The sequence below is a fragment of the Branchiostoma floridae genome, chromosome 2 (assembly GCF_000003815.2).
Source record: "Branchiostoma floridae strain S238N-H82 chromosome 2, Bfl_VNyyK, whole genome shotgun sequence".
Classification (NCBI taxonomy): domain Eukaryota; kingdom Metazoa; phylum Chordata; class Leptocardii; order Amphioxiformes; family Branchiostomatidae; genus Branchiostoma; species Branchiostoma floridae.
Genome location: NC_049980.1, coordinates 25,343,895 through 25,353,114, shown reverse-complemented (window position 1 = coordinate 25,353,114; position 9,220 = coordinate 25,343,895). Strand labels below are relative to the sequence as shown.

General features: G+C 39.9%; 3 protein-coding genes across 4 annotated transcripts in view; 2 read left to right on the top strand and 1 right to left on the bottom strand.

Moving 5' to 3' along the window:
• LOC118410139 (elongin-C) overlaps positions 1–2,779 on the top strand; it is a gene marked incomplete in the record, with an annotated part of 8,262 nt that extends 5,483 nt beyond the window's left edge. Inside the window, 1 exon segment of the mRNA XM_035811669.1 lies at positions 1,351–2,779. Coding sequence (XP_035667562.1) covers positions 1,351–1,485 — 135 coding nt within the window.
• LOC118410125 (ribonuclease H1-like) lies at positions 2,186–7,538 on the bottom strand. Of its 2 annotated transcripts, none has more exons than XM_035811646.1 (9): positions 7,354–7,538; positions 6,696–6,877; positions 6,463–6,576; positions 5,071–5,235; positions 4,583–4,682; positions 4,210–4,264; positions 3,948–4,032; positions 3,631–3,755; positions 2,186–3,270 (listed from the first exon to the last, which is right to left on the bottom strand). In XM_035811646.1, the coding sequence occupies exons 1-9, from the start codon at positions 7,464–7,466 to the stop codon at positions 3,163–3,165; spliced, it is 1,047 nt and encodes a 348-aa protein (XP_035667539.1). In that variant the 5' UTR covers positions 7,467–7,538; the 3' UTR covers positions 2,186–3,162. The 2 variants fall into 2 exon arrangements, with proteins under 2 accessions (XP_035667539.1, XP_035667540.1); XM_035811647.1 differs by having other exon boundaries at positions 6,705–6,877.
• A 210-nt stretch (positions 7,539–7,748) lies between these two features.
• The window catches only part of LOC118410133 (40S ribosomal protein S7), a gene marked incomplete at its 3' end in the record, with an annotated part of 2,440 nt that continues 968 nt past the window's right edge, over positions 7,749–9,220 (top strand). Inside the window, 1 exon segment of the mRNA XM_035811659.1 lies at positions 7,749–7,788.

The following is a 9,220-nucleotide window of genomic DNA, read 5'->3' as shown; positions in this document are numbered from 1 at the left end:
CTATAATTGACGTGGCAATTACCTGTTAGAAACGTTTTCGACCACACAATAAATTGTGCAAAGCAGCTGTAAAATGAGCACAAATATTCTGCAGATTGAAAAAAAAGTATCAGAAAACAGATAACTAATGCCATAGAATGCCAAAATGAATCTTAAGTCAAAGAATAAGATGTGAAAGGACAGAAAGAAAAAAAAATCTATTGTTGGTTGGGGGAGGTACCAGTACAGAAAATTCAGGTCCAGAGGATCATTTCCAGGTCCGGACATGAACCTGGACCTGATTGTCTGTGGAAACTTGAGAACTGGCAATACTCAAAACAATTGGTCAATTTTGCTACAAAGGAATTGTTTAGTGGATTATTGGACTCCCGCTGCATTTTAAAATCCCATCTCCATGTAATAAAGGCTAACTGTCTCTGTACCTTTGACTGTAGAAACTTGGTGCAATTGACTATAAACTCTACTTGACTTTGCTCTTGTTGTCTTCTTGGCCCCCGGTTAGACCCCAAATGGCTGCCGACATAGTGTGTCCATTTTGTAATTGGCGAAACCTGTTCCTCTGTTGTTTTTTTCAGGTCTGTTTTTTTCGGATTGGTCCAAGAAGAAAAAAAATGTTTTGCACCCGTATGATGTACTGGTCCCTACACCTAACTGTTGGTATACCATACTATGTGTGTTTAGTCCTATGTTCAGCCTTCCTGGCCACTTTGATTTCATACTGAAGGCAACTTTTTTTTTTTGGCCAAACTTTTTTTTTATTCGCTCGCTCGCATCAGTTTTGGAGTTTCCGGAGGATGTCATCCATATAATCAAATCAACATGGCCTAACAAAGAAAAAAAAATTTAGCAAGTGGGGTTCGAACCTACGATCTATGGAAGATAGGTACCGTGCTGTAGACCGCTCGGCCACGCTGGCTCGATTACGCAATAGCACGTATAGAAGGGCTATTTGGTTAAAGTGACCCATCCATCCATGCATCCATGCAACCGCTTCTCCCGTCTCATAGCCGGTGCTATGCACCGGCAAAAAATCAATCGGGAAAGTCATTTTTTGCTGGATGCAAACAGAGTAGTGAACTGGAGCTGGAATAGGATGTATTCCAGGCTACCCTTAGCCCAGTGGCAAGTGGCAACTATGGTTGGGGAGTGGTCGGGAGCAAAGCTGTGGGAAGGTCCCAATTGTGGGACAGTGCCTTGAGCCATTTTATAACTGACTGGTTGTAGCATTTTGCATAGTCTGGCTGTCAGAGGTATTTTTCAAGAGCAGGTCTAGCTCGTTCTTTCAGAGGTATTTCACATTTTATGATGAAAGTGAAGAGTTGTGGATTTTTTGTCTCCCACAGATCTCACGTCCTGTCCAAGGTCTGCATGTATTTCACCTACAAGGTGCGCTACACCAACAGCTCCACAGAAATCCCAGAATTCCCCATCGCGCCAGAGATCGCCTTGGAGCTGCTCATGGCCGCCAACTTCCTGGATTGCTGAATGTCGGTGTTTCCTACTTGTTGGCATCCCCTGCTCAAGAATGGATCGGTCCACTTCTGCCATACACTCGGCAGAGTACAGACTAGTCCATTCTTTAGATAGGGGTAATAAGATTAATCATGCATCTTTTAGAGTCATTATCAACTGAGATAATTGTACAGTACTTATCAATTTTTCTTTTGAAGTCAACCTATTTACTGAAATGTTACAGGAAGTTAGAAGTGGTCATTTCTGAATGAAGGTATCATTCCATCATGACCTATCAGGGGGCAGTGTGTAGTTTATATTGTGTATCACTTCTGTGAGCATGAGATGTGTTATTTAAGGTGTGTAAAATGGGTATGGGTCAGAGCTGTGTCAATTTAGTATCAAATGTTTGTCCCACAGTAACATATTTCCTTAGGAAACTGTAGGAATGCCGCAAAACATAACTTCATATAAATCATGTACTTTCCCCAGTCTTCTTACTTGAGATTTGTATTTTGCTTTTGTCAGTTGAAGTTGTTTTTTTTTGTATGGGGTAAGGCCTTTTTACATTTGAATACATGTACCTAGAATATCGAGAAGCACAATAGATTCTTTCCTTGGTTTTCCAATTACCAAAGTGGTGTAAAAGTGGATGAAATGCCACATAAGATTCTAATGTGCCTGATATGAATATCTATCTTGTACCCTCAACATTTGTAATGTGTGATATGTATTTGTGCATGTGTGCTCTTTTCAACAGCCATGTAGTAGTTAGTCTGCATATACTAAAATGCTTTGTCAATAATTTGAATCAAGTGTTGCAAGCCAGTGGTTTTAGTGTCCAAATACACATCTTTGGTTTTGCTCTATCAAATTAGTGCTTGAACCAGAATATATAATACACAGGATCTATTTTAGTGCTGAGTGCCACATGTTAGTCTGATTTCTTAATTTTGCAGTGTGTTCTGGCAGTTGCACAAGAGAATAAAAGAACATCTACTAGGAAAGCATCTGCTTTTATTTTACAATTTCTCTTTGCTCAAATCACTGTATTAGTGTATAGGGCACTCACTGCATGCAAGATCTGGTTGTTCACTCTTGAGATTGAAGACTTTCTTCAGCCATTATTATCAAATTGTATCAGGCCTTGGTTATTTGCCCTATGGGCTTTGCTGTTAGGTGAAGTTGTGTAGGAAACCACATCACTCTAACTGTCTGACTACCAGAAAGGTGTAGTTTTATACAGAATGGGAATTGCTGGGGCTAATGGTTAGAAAGATATGGTATTCGTCAAGTGGTTACTGGAATAAAAGCTTACCAAACCACAGTTTGCTTACAATGAGTCAAATATTTTTTAAGGCCACAGCAGTTTAATTAATTGGGTCTCGGAATCACAATTTTGGCCAAATTGAAAGGTTTTTAAAAATGTGTCTGCCATTGCTTTTTATTAAAGACAAGTACATATATAAGTACATATATAAAATCTGATTTTATTGTTTTATCTATCACAATGCCTGTGTTTAATCACACATCAATGAAAAAATCCACCACCAAGAACAAGAAATACTGCTCAGTGCTCAACTTTTATTATAAACCAAGTTTCTAAGTCTTGTCAGTCCGTAGTGAGTAGTATAAACAAATATTGCAACAAAGAAGAAATAACTTAATGATATCTCAAAGCATGGTAAATACAGTCCTTGTAGTGAGATCTCAATTGCGCAGCGCTCTCACATCTTCTAGAGGTTTCCGTGATCCTTCCTTAGCCAGTCCGTCTGCAGCTTCGTTCCCCGGGACACCTACATGTCCTCGCACATGAACCTGGGAAAAAAAAAGATTCTTTAACAAATGATATCATAGTCAAACATAGCTGTGATTTTCTAGGTAGTGGATGGTCAGGTCCTAGTTGAAATACTGACTGACACGGAATGTGCAAATGACACTTCAAGCCCAAAGAGCTGACAGAACCCAACAGCATCCAAAAATCTGTGATAACTGAAATGTTAACATTTAATGTACCCCCTTAGAACCAATTACAATTATACATCAAAATGCTAACTGATATTCATCATACTATGTATTGATTAATTTGAGTGACTATCTATAGAAGTTAAAAGCTTCTGTGTACACTTGATTAACAATATGGTCACATTTGGGAATGCCACATGTTCCCAGACTTACCCACTGCACATCTATACCCTGCAATGCTGAGTCCAGGCTCTGGAAGTCTTCCTTGTTCTGGACAGGTTTCCCTGTGGACAACTTCCAACCATTTTTCTTCCAGCCGTGAATCCATTTTGTTATACCTGTAAACATGCACCGTATACAAGAAACTGTTATCAAATAAAAAAATAGAATAATAGCAATACCTTTAATATCATGTGGAATGGATTGTGCGTAACAAATTTTAGCTATGCGGTTATTTGACAAACATACTAGTAGTTAAAGTGCATCGGGGTAGACCGACAAATCAGAGGAGAACAAGAAATGGAACTCACCATTGATCAGGAACTGGCTGTCTGTGTGCAGACTGACCTTTGCCAGGCCCATCTCTTTAGCAGACTCAATGGCATAACGTGCAGCCTTTGGGCACAAGGAAATGGCATTTCAGAACAGGCATATGATGGTTCACTGCCTTACATTTACTGTCAATAGCTTAACATATAAATTACTGAACAGACATACAGTACATGACATTAGTGAGAGGGAATTGTAAAGTATATTGGACCACAAGAAAAGCAAAACATTTGCAGGCCTTACGTGGATCTCTGCTCTGTTGTTTGTCTGTCTTCCAGGTAATTTGGCACTCATATTTCTGAAAGGACATACCCAAAAGTTATCAACTTAATAGTTAAGATGCTGAAATCAACTCAATAAGGAATGTATAACTGGTCCTGTACCAAAAAATCAGATTTCTAGTAATATATTGTAGCATCATGAAGAACCATGGAAAACCCTTTTTTAAACACCTTTCTCAATTCATGTATTATCGTATGATCATAAACAGCAGCTGTACCAATATTCACACTTGGCAAGTTAAAATCTATGTATATTCAACTGTAGTTCTACTCTGGTTGGCCAACTGAGCATACACACAGCTGATGCACACATAACTGCACATGTTGAAACCTACTTTTCATGCCCAGGTCCCCAGTAGACACCTATTCCTGCACTAGCACCATGGAAGCCATTATCTGTGCAGCAACCATCTGTATACACCACCGCTGCTCCATCTACACAGGCCAAGGCAAGACCATGATAGTTAATTCAACATTTGCTGGAACACATTGAAAATATTTCGACTGACTTTTTGCGATAGATCTACCAGTATGATATATCATATATCCTCTGTCTAACAAGAGGATGTCATATCTAGACAACATTCTTTTGCTTTACTGTTTGAACTTCCCAATCTCAAAAAAATGGCTGCAATGATTTCAACAAATTTCTGTAACAAGGAATATGGAAAAAAATATGTCAAAGGATGTCTGTATTTCACATTCACAACCAAGATTTCTTTTCTATGACCAGTTTAAAGGTACTAATCTTTTCATGGTAAAGTTTCTGTGCTAGCACATTATGACAGTCAAAATTCCATATTTCTAAACATGACAGAAATACCTTTATATGTGAAGCCACTGATACTCTCTGTTGTGTTGAAATTGGAGTCCAGAAGTTTTGTTCTCTTTGCCCTCTGGTGTTCAAGGTCAATGGAGGCTGCTTGTACAGAGGCGGCGGGTGACAATGATCTCTTTCGCATGTAAGGTGATGGTCTGGCCTGGAAGCCTACAAAAAATAACACAAAGATACTGTCTGGCCTTTGTTTGTTCATTTCGCATACCCAGTAAACCACATTATGGCTTAACACACCAAGTTTGTATTTGACAGTACAAGCTGCATATCCCGACATTTATTTGTCACTCACACCGGGAAGGACCCCTACTTTTCGACAGGTGTGGTTCTTAAATGTCCTCAAGGTGTGGCTCTCGTCAAGCAGGGACCTCCATTTAATGTCCTATCCGAGGAATGGCCCTAACCGAAGCAAATGCATTCCATCCTAATACATGTGTAACTGCAAACCCATGCATGTAGGAAAGGGAAACCCCAAACACAGTACTAGTATTCCATGATTAAAGCTGATGGAACTGTACATAATTTGTAGAGCAATTTTTTTTTTTTGGGGGGGGGGGTCTCAATAACAAACTGAGCTTCAAAGACCAAGTGAGACAAGGAAACGAATGAGAGAGTACAGGATCACAAAATTATTCCAGCAAATCTCCCATCTTCCATACCCTAGAATTTTGTGAGCACTGGAGCTTTCCACAATTCTCCTCAGGAGGAAAAGGGCAGACTAAGTCTTGATTCTTTTAAAAGTTTTATACAACAAGAGTACACATGGGTACGTCACACTCTGAACTTGCAACCATTGCAACCTGTGTAATAGAGCCGTGTTCATGCCCAGCCTAGCAAACTCCATTTATGTAAATACCAAATTCAGAGTTCAAAAGGCCAGCTTCTTCTCAGCGCAACTTGCACTGATACGAAGTTGGCCTTTCCGATGCAACTGAGTCTGATGTGGAATAAACTCTGAGACAGTGACAAGTAGTTCAGTGAACATTTTCAAGTCAAGGTTGGCTGCAGAGTGGAGATCTCATCCGGATTTGTATGACCATGTATTCACTTACTGATCTACATGACAGAAGGAGGGAAGGAAATAGGGAAGGAAGATTAGTATATACGGCCCCAGAGTGTAACTATGGTACAGCCTCATTACTAACAAGGGTACTTACTGGCTGTTTTTCAAGGTGAGAATTCAAGGAGAGAAAAAACATGACAATGCTTGAAGAGCTTTAGTTTATTGTCATTACCATTGACAGAAATGTCCTGTCAATAGTGAAAAGATTCTGATAGACAATCACAGGAAGATTAAATAGCTCCTGCCTTAATTTTTACTGCCTTTTCTGGTCATTAATTTTTCAATATATGCATCCTGATTTTTTTTTAAACCTTTACCTGAGTGCCTGCCTGTGTAGGAAGATGGAGAAGCTGCAGGGGCATGTCTGTACGAGGATGTGGAGGGAGATGGATACCCTGGTGACCAGGCTTCTTCCTGGGTCCTGTAGGAACCTGACAGAAATATTTTCTTTAACATGTAAAGAGCAAAATGTCAGTATGGTACCTGTTCATTTCTTAACAAGTAAAGATGAATTATAAATTATGTATTATCTTTTTCATACACTCTTTACCTCCGTTACCTGAATGCCTGCTTGTACTTGTGTAGGAAGATGAGGATGGTGCAGAGCCAGAGGCATGTTTGTACGTGGATGTGGCAGGAGATCCTGATATAAATTGCCAGGCTTCCTCCTGGGTTCTGAACTTCTTGTACTTTGCATTGGAGAACTTGTTAACCTGGTCCCGACACTCATCCCTATTGTGTTAAAAGGATAATAAAGACATGATTGTGATGCATGAAACTGAAAAATTAAATGAAAACATATACAGTACTTGTTGTAATAATAGTTTAAAAAATTTTAAGTTATAAAAAAAGTTATATAACGTTAACGTTTTAACCTCCTTGGTTTGGAAAAGTTATATAGTAGTTTTCAGTAGCCTGATTAAATCTCGCTTATAGCAGCCCGCCAAACATCTGCCAGCCCACTTAGAGCCCTGGACAGCGGAGTTTGTGTTACACAGACTAAGTTTTCAGTATTTAAGTTATAAAATTTTGTTCTAAAGACCGTTCACACTCCTTTGAATAACGCTTGTTCTTGCATTATGTAGTCGTTTTGGAGCAAACACCTGAGCTAAAACGCCACATTGAATCTTAGATAACATGTTACGTCACATTCATAAGTTGCCCTTCGCGTCTAGTCCTCCTGGCCCCCCCGCGGCCCCGGTACCTACCATGTCCGGTAAACACCCGGGTTCCGCCCGTTCCTGACGGCATAGAAAGCCTGCGACCCTGACATTTGGTCCCTAAATATTGCCGTTCCTATCCTAAGAAGCAAATTGAACATATCACACGGTAATAGCGATGAAAACACTGGAGAAACCTCCCACAGACATCGCCGTCGATGTTGTTCGACATCGCCGTCGATGTTGTTTTCACCATGACACACTGCGGAGGTAAGGGTGAAAGGTCAGAAAAAAGGAAATTTCAGTTATCTACCTATCGTACTAGGTTAATTTGATAGAATATATATCTATTTTGAGTTTAAAGGTTTTCGATTAATGTTCCGCTAACAAAACGTTTGAAAGCGTTGATTTCAATATTTTTTGCAGCCGAGCGCATACCCACAATGCCATGCGTAAAATCTGCCTTTCTGGCCGCCATTACTGGTAGGTGCAGGATCCTAGATATTCGCCTTCGAAATATGGATTATTTCTTGTCTTAGCAGGCGTTTTGATGAAGACAAGTCAAGTATTTTGAATAAGTTGGATGTGATGTTTCCGATTGTAGTGTTAGTAAGTTCGGATGGACCTGCTGTATTGAGTAATGAGTGTTTGTTATATGCCGTACTATTTTGGAGTAGAGACTTCCATGCTTGGGACTTCCATGCATCGATTTAAATATTATCATACCGTAATATTGTATACGCAAGATAAGGGTAAATTCGTCTTAACTGCTACCACCCTCCTCATAAATATGATAGATCAATTTAAGTAGATTTCACAGTTTCTGATCCTATGCTGTCATAATTTAAAAACGATCGTATGTTCGTAGCAGAAACTTGGGTATAGTATCATAGTACTTATATAGTCATAGTATCAACTCGAAACCAGGCAAAGTCCCTGGCATGGGACAGCACGTCCAGAGGAATACGTGTTGAAATACTAGTGATACCTATGTTGGTTTGCAATGTGTTGGAACTTGGAAGCCATTTCATCTAAACGCGTACAGTAAATTATCTACTTGCCATTTCATCTAAACGCATGATACAGTAATCAACATGCAGGAAGTTTCATGATAAGGTTTTCACTGCAACATAACAAATATGATTTGACTTTGTGTTTTATTAAATTGTAGACTAGCCATGGCGATGTTCAGCGCCAGTGCGAAGATCATCAAGCCAGCAGGCGAGAAGCCTGATGAGTTTGAGGCGTCCATCTCACAGGTTTGTCGACACATGTTTGGTCCAGCTGGATAACTTCGCATTGTTCAACCACCTGGATAATTGCATGAAAATCAAATGCGCTGGAAAATGGGGTGTCTACTGTATATTGTTATATGATGTTGGTAATTTTGTGTTCAAGAATCGGCAATACATACTGCTAACAAATATATGTTGCTATCTAACAGACGAAGATGGTTGTAAAAAATGTGTATCTGCATCTGCATAGGATACCCCCAAATGACCCCGCGAGGGGCAAAAGTAGGGGGGGGAGCTGAGGCTCCCGGGTTAGGGCGGGCAGGCCGCCTGCCTGGCACGGAAGTGCTCAACGTTGGGAGCGCTTACAACCGTGCCAGGCAGTACATTACATTACAAAGTGTAGTTCATCCATCTGGAACCAGGATATAACAACTGCAATTTATCTATACTGTATCACAGATCTGTGCATCCTGATAGTTGCCTCCATCTACAATGATGATTGGAGGTAGTTTCAGGGTGCATAGATTAGGCAACAGTGCAGGTTACACCTAGCATCTTTCTGTGCTTATCGAAAAATGCTCCATAAAACCTGCCACACTACATATTTCATTGAATCTCATCTTGTCACAAGGTGAACAACTATCTTAAAGCTTGTTTTGTCTGCATGACCTCAAGTATGT